We start from the raw sequence: 27,561 nt of genomic DNA on the forward strand, positions 1-27,561 counted from the left end.
GCCGGGCCGCCGTCAGTGGGAGGGAATTCCCTCCCCTGTATGACGCTGCTCCATTAGAATAAATGGAGCCGCGTCATAGAGGGGAGGGAATTCCCTCCCACTGGGGGCGGCTCCGCCGGCCTCCAGTGCTTGAGCACCGGTCGGTTCCGGTGCATAGAACGGCGCCGTGCATGGGAAATCGATCTGTCGGTTCAGATTACATGGTGGTACATCCTCTTTAAACTTCGCACTTTTTGCATGGGTTAATAAATCACAACTTTTTTCAATCTACTTTGGACTTAGTCTATCTCCTATCTATCTATCTATCTATCTATCTATCTATCTATCTATCTATCTATCTATCATTGATTAAAAGCTTATTACTTATATAGCCTTTATATGGTGGGCAGAGATAGTCAAGTTAGAGGGGCTTATCCAGGATTTAAAAAAGGGTTACTTTCTTCCAAAAACAGTACCATACCTGTCCTCAGGCTGTGTGTGGTATTACAACTTGGCTTCTTTCATTTCAATAGAACTGAGCTGCAATACCACACACAAACTAAAAAGGAAGGTGGCGCTATTTTTTGAAAAAAGCTGCCTTAAAAAAAAAAAGAAAAAACTGAAAGTGAGTCTGAGAGGTCCATATCTGGTACAGAACTACAGATCCCAGCAGATTGGTGTTAAGGAGATATGGTGACTGGACCTTTAGCCACCACTTTGTCCTTTTCATAATCAGCTGAAGTGTCACATAGACAACAGCAGCACCATCCTGTATGTCAATCAGTCACAGCAGGGAAGGCAGTGCTGCTGTGTCTTGCCTCCACCTCTGTGACACCTCAGCTGGTAACAAAATTATATTAAACCTTTAGGGTACAAACCCACACACCGTATACACAGCAGATACGCAACAAATACGCAGCAGATTTGATGGTGCAGATTTGATGCTGTGTTCAGTTATTTAGATCTAATCTGCTGCGTATTTGCTGCGTGTTTGCTGCGTATTTGCTGCGTATCGCAGCAGTAAATACGCTGCGTATACAGTGTGTGGGTTTATACCCTAACAAAAAGGTTCTGCCACTTTTATCTTCCCCGCACCCAAACAGAAAAACATGCAAACAGAGAAAACATGGCCACAGCAAAGCCCAGCCCTATTCACATAGCCTAAGGGGGCTGTATAGGGCTTTTCTGTGGTAATTTATGGTGGTCAGTTGAGGCGTGGTTAGTGGGGTGGGGCAGGGATAGAGAAGGTGTGGTTAGCAAGGGGCCCACAATTTCAGAACCGCCCGGGGCCCATGGTATCCTTAATCCGCCCCTGGTCTCCGAGCTCCTCTGATGAGACGTTCAATTGCTCGGAGAATCTTCAGAGATGCCTGTCGCAGTTAGTGTACGTCACACTGCCTGTGCCGGGAACGTGCCAGGAGACGTGCGGAGGCCGGGAACAGGCCCCAGGTGAGTTAATTGTTTGGATTTTTTATAGTGGTCGCCCTATATGGTGGGGATGAAGCCATTTTTGAGTTCCCCCACAGTATGTGGCGATTATACCTGGCGTATAAGATGACCTCTGACCTCTAAGAAGATTTTTCGGGGTTAAAAAGTCGTCTTATACGCCGGAAAATATAGTATAACAAGGCTCAAGCATCAGGTGGGGGAGCTGTAAAAAAAGAATCATTTGCGCAGCCCTTTGCTATCGTCACTCATCAACCACACATTGTACAGCCACCAAGTGACGATTTTTTTGGCAGGATAAAATGACCTGATCAGCTGCACTTGCTCATTTGTCAACTGATCATAATGTTGGTCTGTTCAGCTGATCTGAGTGATGCTGGGTTTACACGGAGCGATTATCGGGTGAATTTTCGCGATAACGATCGAATTCGAACGATAATCGTACGTGTAAACGCGGCGAACGATCGAAAAATCGTTCATTTTGATCTTTTAACAGGTTCTTAAATCGTCGTTCGCAAAAAATTTGCCGATCATTCCGTGTAAACAGTCGTTCACTGATTTTCCCTATGTGTGAGATAGGCTTAAGCGATCGCAAAACGATCGCAAAACAAATTTTCTGTATGATATATCGTACCGTCTAAACGCTGATCGTTATAAAAAAAAAATTGTTACTTCAAAATCGTTAATCGTACGATCGGGCAAATTATCGCTCCGTGTAAAGGGTCCATTTACACAGAAAGATTATCTGACAGATTATCTGCCAAAGATTTGAAGCCTAAGCCAGGAACATACTATAAACAGAGATCAGGTCATAAAGGAAAGCCTGAGAGTTCTCCTCTTTTCAAATCCATTCCTGACTTTGGCTTCAAATCTTTGGCAGATAATCTGTCAGATAATCTTTCTGTGTAAATGGACCCTGAAAGAGCCCTATGGGTACCCCTGAATTTAATAGTGAATCAGGCATAATCTGGAGTTTTATACCAACAGTGTCAAACAAGAGTCAAAAAGTTTTGCTCCCTCTTTTCAAACCACACCTGTTTTCAACAAACCATGCCCCCTTGTCAAGCTTGGTGCAAATCTCAATTCTTTTAGTCTAATTTATTTAAATCTGTGTAATAACATTTGTGCCTGTTATTTGGCGAAAACTGTCATTGCTCTTAATTTTTTTAGCCATTTTTTCTACTTTATGCATATGAACTGTAAATACCTGTTGCGTTAAAAGGGGTATTGCAGCAAAAAAAATTCTTTCAAATCAACTGGTGCCAGAAAGTTATATAAATTTGTAATTTACTGCCATTTAAAACTCTTTAATCTTCAGTACTTATCAGCTACAAGTACTGGAAGACTTGAGATTTTTAAGTAGTAGAAATAAAAATGCCACCTAGAAATATAAGAACTAAAACAGAAAAAAAACACCTTATACAACCATAAGCAATTGCGTCTGAAGAAGACCAAAATGAAATGTCAATGAAAGATGACGAAATAAAACTGATACATGGAAAACATCCAGACGCAATGTTCGAGAACACAGGATCACACACAATACCTGAAATCCTGTGGGCTTTTGCCGTGGATAGTCGCTTGCACCTTTCTAATCCAGCAGCAGCAAGAGCTCATGATTATAGGAATGGATATTTATTATGTTATTGATGATGTCATGAGTACAATGTACATTAGTGTAATGGGTACTTAATGATAAGTACAAGTCAGTGATCCAGAACTGGTTAGCATTTGTCTGCATCCAATAAATATTAATGTAATGATAATGAATAGTTTTTGTTTTTTTCTGACAAGCAGAAAACATATATTGCCTCACATGCTAAGACAAAGCTTCTATAAGGATAAAACCTCACCAATAGTGTATTATCATGTTTATTATCTGTGTCATTTGCACTGTACTATTCCTCCATCTATGGATGTCATTTTAAGGATATCTGAAATCTGACACTAGTTTCATTGTGCCCAAACCACAGGCAGCATGAAATACTGGAAGGCTCCCTTATCCCATCCATCTATGATTCATTCTGAATAGCTGTGCCATTTCAGAGAAATCAAATATATAACTTCATCTGGAAACAGGGCACCAAATAATTGGGGCTGTCCTCAACCATGATTGACAGATCTCTCCCCATTTATCTACAGGGACAGATTTAGCAATCAGGACTGACGGACCACTCCAATGACTTAATGCCCTGGTCCCATCTGAAGTTAGAAATATACAGCCGTTCAGTACATAAAATATTGTCTTCAGAAAAAGTCCTAGTCTATTTAGCCTGTCCTTATAGGTATTATTTCCTTTCTTATTATCTTATAGATATATGTTATGTTATAAGGTTATGTTCACACTTAACAAAAACAGCGGAACCCCCCACTGCAGAATCCCGCTTGCCTCAGTGTTTTTTTTATATGGGATGGCTCGTGTGCCTCCGCTCCCGCCACTCTCCGCTCAAAGAATGACATGTCAATTCTTTGAGCGGAGAGCGACAGAAGCAGAGGTGCGCAAGCCATCCCAAAGAGACACTGTGTGGCAGATGGGATTCCACGGCGGGAAGCTCTGCCGCGGAATTCCACCTGTTTCACCTGACTGTAGATTTACCAACCACATCTTCTGAAAGTTTGGTTTAAAGGAGTTATCCAGCGCTACAAAAACATGGCCACTTTTCCCCCTACTGTTGTCTCCAGTTCAGGAGCGGTTTGCAATTAAGCTCCATTTACTTCAATGGAACTGAGTTTCAAAACCCCACCCAAACTGGAGACAACAGTAGGGGGAAAGTGGCCATGTTTTTGTAGCGCTGGATAACCCCTTTAAGCATCAACCACTCTTTCAGTAAAGTAATATTTCTAAGGGAGCTGCTATTGTCTTGTATTTATGCTATCGACCCACTGGTGTCAAATGTACAGCAGCCTCCGCTTATCACCACAGGCACAACAAGAAGTCTCAGCTTAGTTTTAGCCCCAGTGGTGAGAATGAATTTTCATGATTATTTTATAATATAGATCAAAAATCAAAAATTAGTAAAAATGTTACCAAAATTTTTTATAAAATGTTAACATATAAACATTATTTAAACAATAAGTCATTTTCCGATGACACATTCCCTTTAAGGGCCAGTTCCCCCTGAGTAAACACGGCATTATTCCATGGCGGACCTCTCCGCCGCGCTCTGTGTGCTGCTGTGAGTGAATGAGAGGGCGCGCGCTCGTCCGCTCCCTCTCCTCTCCGCTCAAAGAAGTAACATGTTACTTTATGTGATGACACGCGTTGGGTCTGCACCAGGGCATCTGCTCCCATGATTTTAAATCAGTGTTATACATATGGTTTGGATTCTTTTTTGTACTAAAGGTTCATACTGGGTGTTTACATTGATATAATGAATTTCTTTTGCACATTTGCACTGTAGCACTTTCTTTTTGTACTGAAGAATTATCATTTATTTATATACTTTTTTGGTGAATAATTTCTTGGAGCCATGCTTGCTGTTTATCTTTTATCATAATCAATCATGTGGAGCACTACTAATATGTTTTGATTCCCTAGTGAAGTAAGGGAGGATATTGTCCCCATACTCAGTTCTTTACATACCTATGTGTTTAATTGATTTTATTGCTGTCTGTTTTGGTGTCTTATTGTTTGTTCCAATAAAATTTGTATATTGTTCGTACTTAGTGGTGTGCGCTTTACTACATAGTGTCAAGCTTTTTCTTTTTTGGTAAGTGGGAATCATATAGGTTCTCATTGTCCAGATTTCAATGGCTGGAGTACTTCTACTAGAACTTCTACAGGGTGTCCCAGTAAAGGGGGAGGGGCAGATGATGGTGGTAGTAGCCACCTAGGACACTTGGGGGGAGATTTATCAAACTGGTGTAAAGTAGAATTGTCTTAGTTGCCCCTAGTAACCAATCAAATTCCATCTTTCATTCCTTGAATTCTTTGAAAAATGAAAGGTGGAATCTGATTGGTTTCTAGGGGCAACTAAGTCAATTCTACTTTAACCCCTTAGCGTCCCGTGACGTACCTGGTACGTCATGGTGGCGCAGGGGGAGTTCAGAGAGGGGTCCCACCGGGTACTGCTCCCGGCTGCAATCTGCAGCCTGGCAGTGCCTCAAACCTGACAGCTGCATTGAAGTGCTTTGTACTGCATGTCCCTGGTGTCTAGTGGGTCAGGTCTCCCCCCCCGCGATGCGATCGCAGAGGGGAGATTCGGTCTTCTGGCCAAGCCGGCACTCAGCGGCACCCTGCCTGCAGCAGGCCACAGCAATCTATCACCGAGTACAATGATCTTTGCTGTGTATACACACAGCATTGATCTCTATGAGAGATCAATGCTGTGTATATACAAGTCCCCCAGGGCGACTTCAAGTTACAGTAAAAATAAAAGTAAAAAAGTGTTTTTATTAATAAAAAATCCCCTCCCCTAATAAAAGTCCAAATCACCCCCCTTTTCCCATTTTATAAATATAAATAAATAAATAACAAATAAATAAACATGTTTGCTATCGCCGCGTGCGTAATTGCCCAAACTATTACGGCGTAAGTGCAAAAAAATTCCAAAGTGCAAAATTGCGCATTTTTGTTCACATCAAATCCTGAAAAAATGTAATAAAAAGCGATCAAAAAGTTGCGCATGCGCAAACAAGGTACCGATAGAAAGAACACATCATGGCGCAAAAAATGACACCTAACACAGCCCCATAGACCAAAGAATATTTGTAAACAATGGTTTGAATTTTTTACAGGTCATCAGATAAAAGAAAAGTTATACATATTACATATCGTTGTAATCGTAACGACTTGAGGAACATGCATAACATATCAGTTTTACCCCAGGGTTTACGGCGTAGAAACAAATACCCTCCAAATAAAAGAAATGTGGTTTTCTCTTTCAATTTCACCACACATTAAAATTCTTTCTGGTTTCACAGTGTACTTTATGCAAAAATTCAGCCTTTCATTGCACAAGTACAATTAGTGGCGCAAAAAATAAGGGCTGATGTGGGTCTCTAGGTGGAAAAATGCAAGTGCTATGGCCTTTTATACATAAAGTGGAAAAAGCAAAAGCGCAAGAACAAAAATTGGCATTGACCTTAAGGGGTTAAACTAGTCTGATAAATCTCCCTCTTGGAGTATAATTGATGAAAATGTGCAATAAAACCAAAGACACAAAGAATAGTCCGTAAATAAATAACTACATTATTGCCAGATGCTGGTAACACTCCAAGGTGGAGGCACAAATCTTTAGAGAGCTGGATAATAGGTGTGAACTGCACCTGCATGGAGCCCTTTCTCTTAATAATGCTGACCTTTTAGTGTACTGTTACAGAAACAGATCTGTTTGGGTGACAGCATTCTTGATTCCCTGGTACAAAATGTCATGCTGGAGCTTAGTGGCAGAAGGATCGGGTCTGCATGTCTGTCTCATGATGTAGTCACAGACAGGGATGTTTCCTGCTTGTCTTACTGGCTACTATACTAGCCCTGGTCAGGAAGACTCGGGGGAGTGTGAAGAGGTAACGTATACACTTTATTATTACACTTTTAAAGCAAAGGGTGCACGGACATCGCTAACGATCTCCGTGCAGCCCTTGCTGCACAATAATCGAGCTGTGTAATAGGCTCAGTGAACAAGTGCCAATCTAGCAGACTACCACTTGTTTACTACCCTGTTTCCCCTTAAAATAAGTCATCACCTGAAAATAAGATCTAGTAGAGGTTTTGCTAAACTGCTACATATAAGGCCTCCCCTAAAGTAAGACCTAGTAAAATTTTTGTTTGGAAGCATGCCCGCCGAACAGAACACCAGCTGTGCAGTTGTGATTCCTATTAGCCCCCCTGCCGCTATCCCCTACCTTCACTGTCCGTTGCAGAGCAGCTGCATGCAGGACATGTAGACTGTCACCTGTCAAACAAGGCATCAAGCGCCAGTTGCCTGCTGCCATCCCTGCTGCCATCAAATGCAGAGCTGCACACAGTCTGCTGTTATATTGATTAGGCCCTAAGGCTATGAGGCATCTAACAAACCCCCAGACAATATTTTTAGCCTTCTTTTAAGCAGGTTTTAATATGGCAAGAAAGGATATGCAAATTAGCCCTCTCAAATTAGTCCTCGCATTCCAAAACACATACTGTAGTTTGTGCAGCATACTGTATGTTTTCTCATGAGTGTATGGAAATTAACTTCCATGGTTAAAAAGGTCCACACTAGAATATGGCCTTTTTTTGGCAGATCAGATTTCGTACCTGTAATCTACTGATCGTGTCAATAGCCCTATTGAAATGGTTGATAATTCAAGTATGTAACTGTGGATCAACAATTGCGGACACAATTATAGAATGTGTGAATAAGGCCATAGTCTGTAAGCTCTAGCGAGCTGGGCCCTTGCTCAAATACTATTCATGACTAATATAAAGTCATGATATGGTGTGCATAAATCTTTGTTATTACTGATATCTGGCACTAAGTAAGTTGGGAACCATATACAGTAGCTGGCTGGTAACACCAGATGTACATATATCAGTGACACCAGTCACTGGGATCATAAATTAGACACAAGAAACTACCATCAGCACTCTACAGCTGTACGCAATATTAATACAAAATAAGAAAATATAGTACAATACAATGTATTTGCACCATTGTATTAGGTTTTCATAAATTTTTGGAATGAGGCTGCTTTGTATTTTACCTTTTTTTTCCATTTTTATGTCTGTATATGTCCTAATTTTCCTCTATTTTGTACCACAAATATGATAATAAAATATAAAGTTACAAAGCATAACATAATAACCATGTCTATGGAGGTTTCGCTTCGTTGATCGATCATTCTTAGCCGGAGTTTTTTCTTATCTTTAGTGTGCAGTGTAATATTTTATAGAGCTGACTATTATACGTAAAATGTGTAATGTACTTTTCTCATGTTGTCAGTAAGATAAGGATCCAGCCAAGTGAATTACATGGCTCTTTCCTAACATGACATTTTCCCCACATCAGGAACTGAAGATTTTGTTGGATTTGGTGCTCTTGCATCTTGTGAGGCTATTTTTTTTTTCAGGCAGGGTATCCCATGGTTACTGAGTTTCAATCAGTCAGAGGACTATGTTCCTTCCCCTTCAATTTTCTATATAAAGGGGTCTGTCAAGAAAACCCCTCAAGCTCCTCCTAGTATCAACACAGACAGGAAAGAATTGAAGCAAATACACACACAGCCAACTAGCAAGTGTGAATCTGCAGAATGAGTCCACTTTTCTGGCTTCACTGGCATGTGCTGCTCATCTTCCTGGCAGCTCTTAGGGGACACTGCAGGTACATACAGGTGAGCTAACCCTAAACAACAACCTGAACTTTAGGTCTTTCTTTCACAGGAACTAGAATATTACTAAGCAGCTTCAAAGTGCCCAAAGTGGGTAAAATATTTATTTTATTTAATTTTTTATTTTTACAGGTGAGAGATGCAACAGAAGATGCCCTAGCGCTACTGAACAGGGATATCAAGAGAGAGTTATCTCAAGAACAGATGTACAGAAGGTCACTCAGTAAGTACATGCAGAGACATTCACAGAACAGTAAATCCATATTCATTTCACTATTTAGTAGCTATAATAGAATTACTTGACTATTATTATAATAGAATTACTTTTTTTAATAGAATTAATGGTAATAGAATTATTGCTTTAAATTACTTATTGTATATGTTCAGTACATTATGAATGGTATAACGTAACTGCAATACTTTGTACAGTTAAATTTTATATATATATATATATATATATATTTTATTTTAAATTATTATTATTATTTTTTTTTTGTTACGTTGTGCATATTACATAGATAATTAGTGGTGGGTCATCACTGCACAGCAATGCAGAATATAGTGGTGCTATATAATTAAGAAGTAAAACATTTCTCTCATCTCTCACCAGGATGCATTGATATGCTTAGTATAGAGGGACAATTCACTTTCAAAGCCGAACAACCTCAGCTCCACTGTGCCCTATTCCTTATTGGAGACCCAGAGGAGTTTATTACCATAGAATATAACTTTGTAAATATAGACTGCCTAGGAGGTGACATCCTAAAGGTAAGGTGCCATTGCTTAAATCTCATATGTTTGGCTTTTTTAAAATAGAACATTAATGTCACAGATAATGTCTGTGCCTGGCTCTCTTACTATCGAGTTGTGGACATGTATTACTACAATGATAGGATGAATTTGCTGTATTAAATAGAATGAATTTGCAAGTGTTTCTATATCGATAACATTGTATATTAGCATAAGTCATGTCACATTAATAGAATTCCTTAAAAGCGACCTTGCGTGAAGTACTTTACTGTTCCATTCTAGAAGTATGAGAGAAGGGGTGACACTGCTGCATTGTCCATAAATAGGTATTTTAATAGATCTCGAATGCCATGTACTAGAAATCGGCTACTGCTCTGCAGTTACATGTGTCAGTATTAACTGCAGTTCTGGTATTATATTCGCGAATTAGGAAGCTTTAAATGAACAGTGCCTTTATGAAGACATTGAATTATAAAAGGGATAGTATTGTGTGACTTTAAACTATATAAAATATATTTGATATATAATAATTTTTCGAAAAATGTATGAAACACAATAAAAATACCATTGTGTATGTACCTGGAACAGCAATCTCCTGGAATAGCTCAATGATTTACTGAAAATTGTTCTGCTAAAGTAACAGGAAATGTGTTGATTATTTCTATAATATTAGCATACATCGTTTACGTTTTTGAAAGTGAAATAACATATAAATATATATTTATATATCACATACTATCAGTAAGTGTCTATGAACACTTGTTTCCCAGCTATGACAGGCAACTACCTGAAATCATAGCGTTCAAAATGATGTGGGCATGCAATGTTTCATATGTTTATGGCTGAAGATAGGCATATGTTCAGCCCCTAAAGATTTAAAACTAAACAGCAACTAATGGATGCTATGTAAACTTTTACTAGGATCTCAGAACAAAATAAAACTTTTAGAAAAAAGGATAATTCTCGGTGTAGGAGATTGGTCTTCTCCATCTCATGTCCATGTACGTGCCGGTATAGATATGGGCATTTGTTTATTGGTTGATATGCTTAAGGTTATGATTATCCCCAAGAATCCAATTATATATCTAACTTTCTGTGATTGTGCCCTCCCTAATAGCAAATGTTTTACTGATGTTTCAGTAAATTAAGTACAACCTCGATTTTATACAGAGGCTTATGGAAATGTTTACTGTGTGTGAAACCTAGAAAATAATTTGTGGCAAACTGCATTGGACCACTTCAGACTGAGGCATAACCCTGTAACCTTATAAAAACCATATAAAAACCATCATATATTGGCACATGGAGTAGCTATGTATGCCACACTATGGAGTCACGTGGACATAAGTTCCCACCTACTGTACTACTTTAATACATCCTTTTATTTACCTTCAATCTATTTCTGAAGCCAGTGTCTGATTTAGTGTCCTCTGCTCACTGCTGCCTGTTCTTCACCTATTTACTAACATATAATCTTTGAATCATCCTAATGCAGTGTCCCCCAACAAGAGGGGCTCTGAAGCAACATATCGGACTCTGGGGCACCTTGCATGTGGCTCACAAGCTACTTGTAGTTGTATATAGTTTTGTGCTTTAGTAGTACCATTGATGACATTGCATTACTAGAACTCAGTACTTACTATAGGTCGAAATTACATTGCTGGCAGTATGCATTGAGGTTGCTAAACCTTTACAGAAGTTTTCCAAGAATTTTATGTCATTAGGATAGGCCACCAATATCTGATAGTGGGATCTGACTCTTGATACTCCCATCTGTTAAAGGAGAAGTCTGGCAAAATTTTTTATTAAAGTATTGTATTGACCCCCAAAAGTTATACAAATCTCCAATATACACTTACTACAGGAAATGCACATAAAGTGCTTTTTTTTCCTGCACTTACTACTGCATCAAGGCTTCACTTCCTGGATAAAATGGTGATGTCACTTCCTGGATAAAATGGTGATGTCATGACTAGAGATGAGCTAACCTGGAGCATGCTCGAGTCCATCCGAACCCGAACGTTCGGCATTTGATTAGCGGTGGCTGCTGAACTTGGATAAAGCCCTAAGGCTATGTGGAAAACAAGGATATAGTCATTGGCTGTATCCATGTTTTCCAGACAACCTTAGAGCTTTATCCAAGTTCAGCAGCCCCAGCTAATCAAATGCAGATCGTTAGGGTCCAGATGGACTCGAACCCGAACCCGGTTCGCTCATCTCTAGTCACAACCCAACTCCCAGAGCTGTGTGGGCTGTGGCTGCTGGAGAGGACGATGGCAGAGGGACACTGAGGGACACAGGGCACTGGAGGGACACTGAGCATCCCTCTGCCATCATCCTCTCCAGCAGCCACAGCCCGCACAGCTCTGGGAGTTGGGTCGTGACATCACCATTTTATCCAGGAAGTGAAGCCTTGATGTAGTAGTAAGTGCAGGGCAAAAAAGCACTTTATGTGCATTTCCTGTAATAAGTGTATATTGGTAATTGGGGGCAATACAATACTTTAATAATATTTTCGCCGACTTCTCCTTTAATGTGAGTCTCTTCACTCTCTACCAGGCACAGCTCCATATATATAGTAGTGGCTGTACATGGTATTGCAGCAATTCCAGCAAAATGAATGGGGCGAGCTACTATAGAACATACAGCTGTTCCCTAGTGTACAGGTCTATGTCCAGTAGGAACTGAAGAGACCCTTTTAATATTTAGACTTGTTTAACACTGAGGGCCTCATTTACTAACAATCTATCAATTTTAAGCCGTTATGCTGTCGGCTATGTCTATTTTTTTTGGCATCAAATTCATTAATGTGGCGCATGCCCTTAGTAAATCTGGAAGGTTTTCTCACAGGACAAAACTAAAACCCAACCATCCTGCCGCACTAGAAGTGGCTACTTTTTAGAATCAGAAATTTGTCAAACAATGATGGTTTGCTTAATTAATCTGTCAGTTGTGGCGGATTTTATAGGAAACACCCATGACACAGCCACAGCACGCCCACTTGGCAGGTTTTGCACAAAATGACAGGTTTGTCAGGTTTTTTTGGGGCTGTATCTCCCACCTTTAGCAAATGTTTTGGAACACTAAACTGATGGCAAAAACTCAACAATTTGCTGCCAGGAGGAACATGTTAGTAAATCTGCTTCTGTGTGTCATATTTGGAAGTAATGATTGACCTTCTAGAAGTTGGGGATCAAGGCTGAGTAAAATTTTCCCTCTCTGTAAAAGGATGACTTTGTTTTAATTTGCAAAGCCATAATGTTTGGAAATTGATCCAATTAATGTAGTAAAATAAAAGAAATTGATCCTATTGTCGTTCCTTAAGGAGGTTCCTCTTCAGAAATAAAGCAGAATGACAGGGAATGATAACACTGTTTGGTTGTTGATCATTGCTGGTTTCTGGAGAATAACTTTGCTAGTATGTACAGACTATGAACAGCGTGTAAAGTCTATGCGGGTGGTGCCCTGGTAGAAAACAAGCTGCAGGCATAACACTGAGAGGCAGAAATGCTACCCACTGTGCCAGCATGATGAGCACTTTTATCCTGCTGTAGCGTCCCTCCTAGGCATGTGTTATTTACAGAGTCTGTGTGAGCAATAAGGGACTTGTCTTCCAGAGGAGGGAGGTATATTGGCTTACTGGAACATGTAGTTCTGCAGCAGTTGGAGATGCACACATTGCAACAAGCTGAAGGTAAGTTAGCGCTCTGTGCCTAGAGAGAAATCATATAAATAGTCATCAAAGAGGAAGCTTTAATATTTCATGGAATAAAAAGAAATTCTGTATCTGAAACAGGAGAGAACACATGAGGGACTATACTCTGTTATAGACTGCATAACTATTATATATCACTTTTATTTCCTTTATGGTGCTAATGTATGTATATAACTGTGGTAAATAGGCTGGTAGTACTTTACTGGCATTGTTATTTCAGTTATAGAATATAGGTGTGAGAATTAGATTTCTACGCAAGCCCCATAAAAACTAATGGTCAGGGATCTGTATTTACTTTTTTGTGGGGAGAGGGGTGTCATTTATTTATTTATTTATTTATGTTATAATCCATTTCCAATCTGAAGATTAGAAGATTGTTACCAACTTCCTATGGAGTTGTAGGATTCATAACACATATTTGGTGGGTCCCTGTAAAATAGGGAAAGAGAAGTGTGTGTAAACTGCAGATTCGCCCCTTATGCAAATGTTTTTTTCTTTATTGGTGTTGCACTGTAATTGTTATATATCTGCGCCTCATATTGGTTTTTCATCTTGTATGCCATGGTATAGTGGGCTAATGGACCACTGTGTACAGCGGGCAACCCAGACTCTGGCAGACTGATTGTTCCCCCTGTGCCAGTGTCAGTGTGTGCCTAGAAGGAGCCCTAATGTAGCATGTATGACATGTTGCAAAGGGGACAAATGGCTATAAGAGAGGGTGTGTTGGCATGAAAGTCAAGTAGGTTTCAGCATGTCCAGTAAAGAGTGTGCACAGGCTGGAAGAAGAGGTCCTTGGAAATAGGTAACCATGTAGGACATTTAATATTGTTGCAGCCCTGGCGTATACCAGATGGAAGGCAAAAATTCACCCCTTCTCCCTACAGATGCCATATCCCCCGCTCATCCAATGGGCCCCAATGGGAGGCACGGCAAAATGGGGAGGAAGAGTGGCCTCCTTCAGTGCCTGATTTACCATAAATTATGGCAGTAATATACACCTGCTGAGGAGCAGTTGTAGAGTTCTGCACCCGCAGTATAATATGCGCAGGTCAGGCAGGCGCCTTAGTGAATCCAGCAGGGCAATTGGGGGCGGGGCCTAATTCAAGATCGGTGTATGAGTACGCGTACGAGCGAACCAGTACGCTGGTCTTCATGAGTGTCCTCCCATGTGTTCTCCCATATATCACATTTAAACTAGATGAAAGGGAAAGGGGATTTCTGTCCCCAACCTGTAAAGAAAAATAAGTGTATTAGGATTTGCGAAAGTTGAAGTTCAATGTTTCCAAATGTAAAATAATGCACTTGGGGAGGAGGAATCCTCCATTCGAGTATCACATCGGCAGTTGGAAAAGACTTCAGAAGAGAAGGATTTAGGGGTAGTGATTTCTGACCACCTTAAAGCGTAACTGTCATATTTTTTTTTATTGCAGAAATCAGTAGTATAAGCGATTTTAAGAAACTCTGTAATAGGTTTTATCAGCCAAAAAAGCCTCCTTCTGTACTCAAGAAGCAATTTCCCAGCCTCCCCCACTGACTTCTTATCTGTGCATTATCAGGCAAACACGTCTTCATTACAGAGAAGCCAGTGAAGACGGGTTCTGCTCTCTCCATTCTATCCTTATGGAGGGGGGAGGGGCCGAGGAAGATGAGGGAGCAGGAAGAGGTGACATGAAGGTCAGCTGTTTGTAGACTGTCTGGGCACCTAAAACGCTGGATTCAGGGGTCAGAAAGGTCAGTGCTTATCTATGAACTTACTGAGAGAAGATTGCAGGGTGTTGTGCTTTGCAGAAATCCTCCGTGCTCAGTCACTCCTAACAGCCCCTCCCCTCTCCATAGCCACATAATGGAGACAGAAATCCTGCTTCATTTGATGTGAGGGGGGAGGCTGGGAGATTGCTTTTTCAGTACAGAAGGAAACTCTTTTGGTAGATAAAACCTATTACAGAGTTTCTTAAAATCTAAAAATTTAATGTTTTAAAAAAAATTACCCTGAAATGACAGTTACGCTTTAAAATGAATCACTAGTGCAACCAGGCGGTGGGGAAAGCAAATCATATGCTGGGGTGTATAGCTAGAGGTATAACCAGTAGGAAGAGGGAGATTGTGATCCCGCTGTATAGAGCTCTGGTGAGACCACATATATGAGGCACAACCCATATCAGGAAAGACTTAAGGATTTGAATCTGTATAGTCTGGAGGAAAGAAGGGAAAGGGGGGACATGATTGAAACCTTTAAGTATGTTAAAGAGAACCAATCATGGACGAAAATGAATTTTTTTTATTTCTTAATTAGATGTAAATATGATTTTAACAACATTTGTAAATATAATTAATCAATTTTACAGCTGCGTTTTTTAATTATTCACGTTTTACTTTCCTGCCTCACGACGGCTCTTTTCAAAAGAGCCGGCGCGAGACAGGAAACTCCGGTCATGCAGAGCGGCAGCAAGGCCGGGGGGGCCGCCATCTCGATGACGTCACTTGCATTCCACCGCTGGAACGCAAGTTACGTCTTCAAGACGGGGGCCGCCCGGCCTAGCTGCACCAAACAAGAGGATTAGGTAAAGTATAAAACTGTAAATGCAGTCTGTATCTTCATGAAGTCTATTTATGAAGATACAGACTGCCTTTGCAGTCTGTATCTTATGCCTTACCTACTGCTCTGTGCCGATGCAGCAAGGCTAGCGCCGCCATCTTGATTACGTTCTTGCGTTCCACCGCTGGAACGCAAGTTACGTCATCAAGATGGCAGCGCTGGCCTTGCTGCACAGAACAGAGCATTAGGTAAAGTAGAAGATACAGACTGCATGAAGACTATTTATGAAGGTACAGACTGCCTTTGCAGTCTGTATCTTCTACTTTACTTACTCTGTTCTGTGCAAGCAAGGCCGGGCGCCACCATCTTGATGACGTAACTTGCGTACCAGTGGTGAAACACAAGTGACGTCATCAAGATGGCGGCACCCGGCCTTGCTTGCACAGAAACAAAAGAGTAGGTTAATTATAAGATACAGACTGCAAAGGCAGTCTGTATCTTCATAGATAGACTTAGGGAAAGATATACTTATATTTTAGGGACAGTGAAATTTAGATGATAGGTTCTCTTTAAGGGTACAAACCCACACAACGTATACGCAGCAGATACGCAGCAGATACGCAGCAGATTTGATGGTGCAGATTTGATGCTGTGTACAGTTATTTAGATCTAATCTGCTGCGTACTTGCTGCGTATCGCAGCAGTAAATACGCTGCGTATACGGTGTGTGGGTTTCTACCCTTAAGGACTAAATAGGTTCAGGAGGAAAGTGTTTTTAGTAAAAAAAACAAGAACAAGAACAAGAGGACACAGTGAGAGGTTAGTTGGGGGAAAGATCAGAAGCAATGTGAGAAAATATTACTTTACTGAAAGAGTAGTACATACTTGGAACAAACTTCCAGCAGATGTGGTTGGTAAATCTACAATAACAGAATGTAAACCTGCCTGGGAGAAACATATATCTATCCTAAGATAATAAGAATGGAAATACTAAAAGGGCAGACTAGATGGACCCAAGGGTCTTTTTCTGCCGACAATCTTCTATGTTTCTATGGAAGAAGATCAGTGGGTTCCCTGAAGATAGAGACAGAGACCCAAAGGACTAGAAGTGTCATAATGGTAATGTGAAGCAAGGCGAGAGTACTGTCATGAAGGGGAAGATGATAAACTGACGAAGCAGATTCAGGTTAACATGTGTCAATTTCAAGCTGGTGATTGTGAGGATAACATTATCCAGAGTGAAGATTGAGTTAATCCATGAGGAGTACTGTTAACACTCTACTACCCCATTACTGCCAGGGCCAATTCTAGGTTTTCCGCTTCCTAAGGCAAAACCTGAGCTCCGTCCTCACTATTCTTAAGGAAATATAAAAAAAAAACATCAACATACAATGATGTGATATATTGTACTGTTCAGCATGAAACAGGACAGCACAAACCTACTGACTCCTCAAAAGGAAGTAGCCCTAACGTGTAATTGAGGTCACATTAATAATAGGGTTATTCCATGTTCCCAACGGACAATTACAAAGTGACAAGTGAACGTTGACTCATTTGCACAAATTTGCATTGCCTGGGCCCCTGACAGTAGCCCCACCTGTACATTCTTTATGGCAGCCCAGATATCATGTGGTTACAAATTGCTTAGTGAACACAACTAAGGCTCAAATAGTGCGGTCTATGCGCACCCAAATTACTGAAACAAAAAAACTAAAGAATGCAAGACCAAAATATATAAATGTTAATTTTTATTGATATATCATAGAAATTAGATTAAACATTTTTTTTTAAATATCAAAGGAGCTGGAGCTATACAAATCCCCAACAAGACGGTGGACATAGGGTTCCATGATGTATGAAGTTACACATAATATCACATAATAAATAACAATAAATAGGAACCTATATAGTATATACACATATACTGGGCACTGGGTAAATATTGCACAAAATAGATAAGTCTCAAAGTGAGTATACAGACAAAAACACAATCAAACAGAAAAATACATGTTACCCATACATGTCCTTAGTATAGGAGTCCACCACACCATTCACCCGACGCACGTTTCGCGTGTTGCTTTATCAAGGGTTGGGGATTTGTATAGCTTTAGCTCCTTTGATATATATAAAAAAAAATTTAATCTAATTTCTATGATATATCAATAAAAATTTACATTTATATAAATTGCTTAGTGAGTAGAAACATTGCTGTTGTTGCATATATGCGGTTTGTGAGTCAGGTGTAGATTCTACCATTCTATCATGCAGTGCTACAGCTGTTTTGTAAGGCGTGTGTTATTGGGGTTACTATTTAAGCATGAAGACAGTCCATGCTGTTTGTACATGTGGTCATGTCTCCTATTAGTTTATTACATATGAGCAGAAAATGCCTAGCTTCAGGCATACCCAATCTTATCCAGCTGGGTGGGAGTGGCTTAGATGATAAAAAGTCAGGATGGTTTTGGTATAGTATGGCAGCATGCCCACATGTTGGGGATGCAGGCCTTAAGCCTAATATAGCATGTCCAAAAACAGCAGAACCACCAAAGCAGAAAGCTTATAGCCACCATGATACAGTCACTATGGTAAGTTTAATGAAGCTATATTACCTGGTTTGGAGGGAAAAGAAAGGGGCACAGTTTACCAGCAGTGGGAGGTAAGATGTAGGAACCTGTTGAGGTCAAACCCACTCTACTCCATGGCTTATTTATTTTGGGTGGATTTATTAAACATGTTGTTTGGCACTTACAGGCTTGGATGAAGAAATTATAAAAAAAAATTCTCCAAAGTTCTGCCACTGGCACCGGTCCTGACACATTGAAATCACTGCAGCCACTATAACCTGTGGTTTAAACCAGACTTAAAACTAAACCTTTCCTCACCCTAGACCAACATTTTATTTGCTTCCCTAGTCCTTTATTTAAACACGCTGCTGAAGGTTTGCAAAAAACCCGGGACTGAAGTCTTGAAGAAGCACTCCGGGGAAAAATTCTTTGTCCCCCTCCCGAGCGCTGGCGCATCTACTTACCAGCGATGATCGGTGTCCCACAGCGCAGCTTCGTTTTGGTCCTGCCTTTCAAATCCCACGTGCGTTCACATCACCGCTCTTCTGACCCCTCTTCTATCTTCATGTCGATTAAAGGCCAGAAGTCACACTCTCCCATAGAAATGCACTAGAGAGCTTGACTTCTGGCCTTTAATCGACATGGAGACAGAGGTGGAGTAAGAAGAGTGGTGGCGCACAGACAGATAAAAGAAAATTCCGTTGTGCTTCTTTAAGAGCACCCTCCAAGCTACACCCATGGTTTAACCACATTGTGCAGGTAAATTAAATGGAATTCTGATCCTTTTTTATTAAATCAGTTTTTCAGACCAATATTTCTATTGTGGTGAATGTGATGACTTTGACACTCAACAATGTATTTTTCTCATCTGAAATCTTAGGTTTTTGATGGCTGGATAATTAAAGGAGAGAAGTTTCCTAGTTCATTGGATCACCCCCTCTCCACCAGTGAACGGTACACTGACATCTGCGAAGATGGGAATATGCAGAGTATCACACGGTCATCTCAAAATGTAGCAATGATATTCTTCAGAGTTCACAAACCAGGCCACGGCTTCACAATCACAATACGCAAGACTCCTAATCTGTTCCGTAAGTGGTTTCTATTTCTAACAGCAATAATTTTACTGAGCTAAGGAAATCATACATCTCTCCAAGGGCGTTAAATAATGAAATGAATGCTAGAACAATCTGATAAATGTCCAGCCAGAAATTGCTATTGATTTTTTTCAGGTACAGTGCTCACTGCATAGCCTCCAATAAAATATATATTGTACGACTTATAAATATCATGTAGTACTGGAAAACTTGATGAGTCATACAATGCAGACCAAACAATTATTGTTGACTGTCATTCTTTGGTGTTTCGCAACTGGCAGAGTAAAAGCAATGCATGGAGAAATGGAGAATCAAGGAGCTACTGTAATGAGACCTTACATACAGTGGGGAAAATAAATATTTCACACACTGATGATTTTGCAAGTTTTTGCCACCTATAGAGAGGTCTGTAATTTTTTTCGTAGGTACACTTCAATTGTGAGAGACAGGATCTATAAAAAAAAAATTGGTATCAACTCCACTCACCATGTTTGGAGGAAGAAGAAGGATAATTACAACCCCAAGAACACAGTCCCAACTGTGAAGCATGGGGGTGGAAACTTGATAATTTGGGAGTGCTTTCTGCAAATAGGACAGGACAACTGCACTGTATTGAAGGGAAGATGGATGGGGCCATGTATCGTGAGATTTTGGATAACTTCCCTCAGTAAGAGCATTGAAGATGGGTCATGGCTGGGTCTTTCAGCATGACAGTGACCCGAAACACACAACAAGGGAAACTAAGGAGTAGCCCCATAAGAAGCATTTCAAGGTTCTGGAGTGGTCTAGCCAGTCTCCAGACCTGAACCCAATAGCAAAATGGAGAGAGCTGAAACCCAAATTTGCCCAGCAACAGCCCCGAAACCTGAAATATCTGTATGGAGGAGTGGTACATAATCCCTGCTTCGGTGTGGACAAACTTGGTCAAGAACTACAGGAAATGTCCGACCTCTGTAATTGCAAACAAAAGTTTCTGTATCAAATATCTGCTTTTCTATTGTATCATAGTAGATTTTCTATCTGCTTATCAAAGTTCTGCTTTTCTATTGTATCAAATATTTGCAATAAAATGCCAAAAATGTTTTTTTAAATATCATAGAATGTGATTTTCTGGAACATTTTTTATACATTCTGTCTCTCACAGTTGAAGTGTACATATGATACAAATTACAGACCTCTTTATTGTTTGTAAGTGGGAAAACTTGCAAAATCATCAGTGTATCAAATGCTTATTTTCCCTGATGTACATTGTGATTTATTAGCTAGATAGTATGTGTTATATGAAATATAGTAAATATAGTGCTAGTTTAGATTTGTACAGAACAGAGTTTGACAGTGCTGCAGGGTGTGCATTAATTCCCATAGTACTTGAAAAAAACTCTTAGGCCGTGTTCACATTACAATTTTGATATGCTTGATAAATATCAGCTCCCCGCTGCCACCTTTATCCATGACAGGAGCTGTCCAGAGCAGGAGAGGTTTTCTATGTGGGTGTTTTCACACTCTGGACAGTTCCTGACATGGACAAATGTAACAGTAGGGAGCACCATGACTTTATGACTTCTTCTTAGGCATGCAACAGCTGATAAGTACTAGAATGCTTAAGCTTTTATTTAAATAAAAGTAATTTACAAATCAGAATAAGGGCCCTTTTACGCGACACAATTAATCGAGTGGGCAACCCGTACTAACAATCCTCGTTCGTGCAGCCATGGAAATTGACAGCACAAATATGCATATATCCATGCTGCCAGTTTCCACATCACACAAGCAGAACATGCATACCTTCAGCACTTCTTTGTGATCAGGGATCCCACTTTCCTGTCTCTTTGACAGGATGCCTATACCTGTCACCTATAGTGAAATTCTTATGTCAAAGCCCCGTTAATGGGGTATTATCATCACAATAAGGAAGGATCCTCCAGCGTGTCCTGGTTTTAAAACAATGAAAAGGATGAGCCACAACAAGGCTTATGGGAGGTATAAATACATGTTAAATGCAACCCTTTTCTGTGGCCTTCCCTCTAACACTTGTACTCTACAGTATACCTCATATCCATTTAATCCACTGCCCAGGTAATCTACCTCTTTCCTCCTTTGCCAATGCCTCCACTGGGTACTCAATGACCAGCAAATATTGACAATATTCACAAGGCTGTCCTCTATATCAGTGTTCCCCAATTTCATTCCCATCTAGTACCATCAACAGGTTAGGATTTGAGGATTTCCCATACAAAGAACACCTGTGATAATACCTGATAGTTATATCACCTGTGAAATACTAATAAAATCCTTAAAACATGACCTGTTGGTGGTCCTTGAGGACTGGAATTGGGTAACAATGATCAATAACATATAAATTACATTAGACATGAACAAAACGACAGCCTTCTATAGATATAGGGGGCCCTGTCCACGAGGACCCCATATTTTCTAATTTGTGTCTCCAACACATTAGACTCTCTCCCACTATTAAAATCTCAACAACCAACACTTAACAAATAGCATACATCGATGTAACATCCTCCTATTTCGCAGTGAATTGAATTCTAAATAGGAGACAATAAAGAAGGAAGCATTCAGCTAATACTCACTCCACTCACTACTGTATCTATAGGTCCTTGTGAGTTCACAGCCAAGGGGTCTGAAATTTAGGGTTTTAAATATAGGGGTCTAAAATTAGTTCATGCATAAAATGCTTTTCCAATCAATCCTGATTTATTGTAATTTAAGAACAATTCTAACTTTTGTCTTGTTTTATTGTGCCTTATCCTATAGCCTGCAATGTGATTTCACAGTCACCTAGTGGAAAATTTACTATGATCATTCCCCATCAACATAGAAACTGCAGTTTTTCTATAATATACCCGATTGTGGTCAAAATATCAGACCTAACACTGGGCCACTTCAATGAGCTACAGCTAAAGGTATGATGGGTATATGGGACATGGGATTTAACTTGTTTTATGTCTGTGATCATGGCAAACCAAAACTAATTGTGTTTCATAAGCCTCTGGTATGTGCATTAACCCTTTAAAGTGTACATGTCATTTAAGGCAACACTTCATTATAAGCTGTCTTGTATGTGTACATAAGGAGTAGCATTACTGTAGATCTGGCCATTACATTATGTGTATACGACATATATGTGGTGTCTCACCATGGGTGTTGCTCGTAGTCACACCCTTCGCAAAAGCCTGTATTGTAAGTTGTGATGAAGTAGTGTTAAGTAGTGTTAGTAGTGTTAAAGTTTCGCCACAAGATGTTGCTATTGCAAGTGTATATACATAGTTGATGCACAGCTCTAGAACTGTAAGGGTTATTGTTTATTGGTATGTCACATGGATCTGTAGACCAATGAGCGTGTTCTCTTCTTCTGTCCTATCAATTCTCCCTCTATTTCTTCTATATGCACTCTTCTGCCATTCACAGCACACCTTATAGGGTGCTATAAATAGGAAGTCACATGGGTAGAGGAGGTGTAGAGGTCTTTTGTCACTGGGCTCTGTAGAGGAAGGACACAAGCCAGTACACTCTCTGTAGCAGCCTAGTTGGGCCCCGTCCCTCTGCAAGGTCCCATGTCAGGGACAGAAAAACCAGGCCAGAAGAGGTCTTTGTCACTAGACTCAGTAGAGACAAGATGCAGTTAACGTATTCTCCTCAAGTCCGGATCCGGATAGAGCAAACTTGCTAGAAGCCTATGAACTATGATGTAAGCAGGGAACCCTCAGCATTCCACTCATCCCAGGTAAGAAGGTCTGGGGCTTGTGTCACCCACTAGGACAGGTCCCCCGACACTGGTAGGGCAATAGGTGGTTCATTCCTACAAGAGTCAATGCACAGGCACAAGTATTCTCTCTTAAGTATTCTTCTATTTCTACCTCATCCTCCAACATCCCGGCAGAGAACAGTACTAGTTGGGTTGGGACTGTCACAACATCCTCTACTCCTCTGATTCTATACTCTCAGCACGCAACTCAGTGCACGTGACTGTACTAATTCTTCTCCGCTCACTACCGATCTGGATCCTAACTTATCAACTGTATTATTAAGTATAAAGTGTTGTTTCAAGGTAAAGCTGTATGACCTGCTGTGCATACACACTCTCCAAGTAAAGTAGACCCTATTTATGATCAAGAGACTCTGTGGTTTCTCACCCCGCATCAACACAGTACATGAACATTCCTTGGGTTATCTCCAATGTCTGCGGGTGGCAGTGCCAATAGTCCAGGTGGGTCATTGTTCCACTCTGGACCACTGTGACTACCCCAACAGCCTGGCAGGTCACTGACCACAAGGGAACAAGGTATAATCTGCCCACAAACTGACTAAAAGCAGGTGTGCCACCATACCTGTGTGCCCAAACGGCACTGGCGTTACAACACAACATCTTTGGGCCTGGCTAAATCTCGGCCAACCAACATAGAAATGGCATCACACCTTACCTTCTGGCAAGTGACCAGCCGTACCTCCGCCAGAACGCCGCAGGGGGCTCACCACATATACATCATATCATACTTCATATATAATCATATCTCTGATTATCGGTTGTCACTGATTTATGATATCTCCCATACAATGCTCTCAAGGAACAGGGGATACTTCAATTCTATCTCTAAATAGCATAGAAGCAGCTGAAGCAGTGTAGAATACATTATAGTGTAGTAGTGAGCAATGTAAGCTGTAAACCAAGCCTTGGGGTAATGCCTATTACATTAATCTTGAGTACTGTCTCTCTATAGTCTCTGTTTTCTTATTGTTATTTCCAATCAACCCCCATCCATCTCCCTTCTTTTAGTGAGCTGTGGGTCTGTCTTGTAAACACAAGACAGAATTTAACTGCTTTTCGGAGTGAATAAAAACTTGTAGAAGGGGTGGGAAACAGGAAATTAGTATCTTATATTTGCTTGAATTATTGATGATTGCAACATTTGTGAAAAACAGAATGGCCTTTTAAAGTTTCCATTAACCAGGGCTTGTGCAGTACGTAATATGTACAATGCAGTGTAGAGCTGACGTTTTATAGCTATTTTTCTGATTATATACAACCAGTAAAGCTGGCAGAAAAATAACAATCAATGGCAGCTCTCATGACACATCTGGTAAGCGGTGTACTGTATGGGAGAGCGGAGAAAGTTAGTTTGTAATATTTTGTCCCTTTTACTGTTTATCCTATTTTCATCTACTAATCTCATTTCTCTTTTTATATCACTATATTATGGGAATAACAAATAAAATACTCCTGTATCTACAGAAGCCACCACTAAAAGGATGTGGTGGAGCCGGAGACTTTGTGGAACTCTTAGGAGGTGCTGGATTGGATCCATCCAATATGTTTCCCCTCGCTGATCTCTGTCACTCATTTCATGGTTCCGGTAAGAGATAGCTTGTACTATATCTCATCCAGTATATGACATTAAATAAAATTATCTAATGTTTTGGGTTCCTCTACATTAATGTTATAGGGAATGAATGTCAGATGAAAACCAATCAATATGTAGAATTCCACTTTATACTTATGTCGGCCTACAGACGCTCTACTGCTACTCTGCCCACAGATGATGATGGTAGAGATAAAGGAAATCGGTCATGAGAGAATTTCACTGCCTGACCCTGTTGTTCATGGAGACATATGCTACTGCCAGAGCAATCCATTTGCGCTCCCCCCCCCCCCCCCCCAGCCCTATTGAGAACATTGCCATGCCAATGGTTCTGTATAAGGAAGAAGGGAGAAGGAACTGTCAATTATTCAATTATTGAAAGTGTATGGCCACTGTAGGGATCTTCCCGGGGGATGGTGTGTTTGGACACAGTTCACAGCAGACTTGGACTTGTAAAATATCAGCTTGGCGTTTATTTGCAGCATAAACAGTCCATCAAACAGAAATACAGCAGCACCGTGCTTTAAGAATAAAACAAACAGAAAGGTCTTGCCCGTCTGGGCGCTTACTAACCAACAGGTCACCTATCTGACACTTCGATCAGCGGTATCGCACGGTATGAAATAGCCCCAGCAGCGGCAGTATTCTTTGCTCCCAGCAAACACAGCATGCAGGCTGTTCACTCCTGGCTGAGAGCCATCACCTGCAGCTCTGTGGAGCTCTTACCTTCTCAGGCTGATTGCTCACCTGATGGCAAAACCCAAACTGGATCGGGGGGAAGGGAATGGCAGGTGCCACTACCAACCTACCCGCCATTCCAGTAAATCCAGGCCCGGAAACAGTAAATAATAGCTCAGCAGCATAACACTGCTGAGCACAGATCCCTCCTGGACTCACCATCTCACGCTATGAAGCAACCTAGGTGAGATGTACATCCCCTCGAAGACTTTACCAGTGACATGTCTACACCACCTTTACTCACCATAGTTGGTTGCATTGCTGACTTGTGCTTTTTATCTCTGCAGCACAAATGAAGATTGGCTGTGACAACAGTGTTGTGCGGATGGTATCAAGCGGTAAATTTATCAATAGGGTAACATTCGAGTATAGTCAACTTGACAGACAACTGGAAAGACAGCAAGGCAACAGTGTGGAACAAGTCTGCTCACCACTCGATTGATCTGATTGTTTTTTTTTTTTTTAAGTAAAAGTGTTATTTTACAATAAATAAATTACTCATGAACTATCCATTTATAACATGATTTAACTTTCTGCTGTTTCCAAACCAGGATTCCAAATATAAAGTGTATAATTTTATAGGTTATTTTTATAAGAGTCCCCACTTCTCTATCAAGTTGGTAACATAAAAAAATCTGTTGAATTGTTCTGTTTATCCGATGCCATAAAACCTTATATGAATGGGGCTGTAGCATTATTACTTCATGCAATCGGGTAAACTGGGTGGACCACAATTTTGTTTTTTCTGTCTCTCAAATGTGAGGGCAAATAAATAAGATGTTTGAGCATAGTAGACAGTGTACAACATGTATGTGCTTTGTAAATTAAAACCGCTAAGTAATAAAAATGGTCTTGCTGTCCAAAGCAACCAACCCAAGTTCAGCTCACATATTTCTATTGCTATGTAGAAGATCAAGTCAGAACAGTTGCTGAATATAACGACTAGGATAGACAACTACCGAAAGTGGAGATATTGCTCTTGGAGTCAGAGCTTGGATTTCTATTACCTTGGTTCAACTGGCTCCCATCCTCAGGTTTTTTTGGCTTTACACAATAAAATCCCATACTCATCTCTCTAGTTGTTCCCAGCAAAGTGTGGATACTGCTCTAGAAACCCAAGTAGAAGGGCACAGTGATATCACTGTTTACTTTTAATCGCTGGCCTCAGCAGTCATTTGCATTTCTTCTTGCCTGCCCCCTGGCAATTTTCTGCCAAGCCTAGGAAACCATTTGAGCACATCTCTGTTAATTGTAGCCAATATTATGGGTTTCTTTTTGTCATTCTAAAGCAAAAACATGATTTAACCCCTTAACGACAAAGGGCGTATATTTACGCCCTGTTGTCGTTAAGAGCGTTGAGAACGGGGCTGCGCGGCAACCCCGCTCTGAACCGCGGTGATCTCGGGTGCCGCGTGTAGCCCGGGGCCGCGGCTATTAGCGGGCACGTTCCGATCGCCGTGCCCGCTAATAAGGTAATCAGATGCAGCTGTCAAAGTTGACAGCTGCATCCGATTACCGGATGCAGCCGTTCCCTGTTGTCTAGTGGCGGAGATCGCTCCCCCGGGACGTTGTCCTGGAGGAACGATCTCCGTGACTGAAGCCGGCCGGGGTCTCCACCAAGATGGCGCTGATCCAGGCTCGGCACTCGTTTGTTCTCGGCTGCAGCAGCCGAAAGCAAACGAGTGCCGCTCTCATTGATCTTTGCTGTATACAGCAAAGATCTCAATGAGAGATCAAAGTGTACATACTAGAAGTCCCCCAGGGGGCTTCTAGTATAAGTGTAAAAAAAATTAAAGTGTTGTTGTCAATAAAAAGCCCCCTCCCCTAATAAAAGTCTGAATCACCCCCCCTTTTCCCAGGTTATAAATAAAAATAAATAAATAAACATGTTTGCTATCGCGGCATGCGTTATTGCCCAAACTATTAATTTATCACAGTCCTGATCTCGCACGGTAAACGGCGTCAGCGCCAAAAAATCCCAAAGTGCAAAATTGCGCATTTTGGTCGCATCAAATCCAGAAAAATTGTAATAAAAGGCAATCAAAAA

General features: G+C 40.7%; 1 protein-coding gene across 1 annotated transcript in view; it reads left to right on the forward strand.

Moving 5' to 3' along the window:
• CRHBP (corticotropin releasing hormone binding protein) overlaps nt 1-27,073 on the forward strand; it is a 33,322-nt gene extending 6,249 nt beyond the window's left edge. Inside the window, exons 2-8 of the mRNA XM_069964624.1 lie at nt 8,480-8,736; nt 8,866-8,956; nt 9,344-9,501; nt 19,179-19,389; nt 22,174-22,322; nt 24,650-24,770; nt 25,802-27,073. Of these exons, the coding sequence (XP_069820725.1) occupies nt 8,656-8,736; nt 8,866-8,956; nt 9,344-9,501; nt 19,179-19,389; nt 22,174-22,322; nt 24,650-24,770; nt 25,802-25,956 (966 nt within the window). The 5' untranslated portion in view covers nt 8,480-8,655 and the 3' untranslated portion in view covers nt 25,957-27,073. The remainder of the gene's footprint in view (nt 1-8,479; nt 8,737-8,865; nt 8,957-9,343; nt 9,502-19,178; nt 19,390-22,173; nt 22,323-24,649; nt 24,771-25,801) is intronic.
• The last annotated feature ends 488 nt before the right edge of the window (nt 27,074-27,561 follow it).

The sequence above is a fragment of the Dendropsophus ebraccatus genome, chromosome 3 (assembly GCF_027789765.1).
Source record: "Dendropsophus ebraccatus isolate aDenEbr1 chromosome 3, aDenEbr1.pat, whole genome shotgun sequence".
NCBI lineage: Eukaryota > Metazoa > Chordata > Amphibia > Anura > Hylidae > Dendropsophus > Dendropsophus ebraccatus.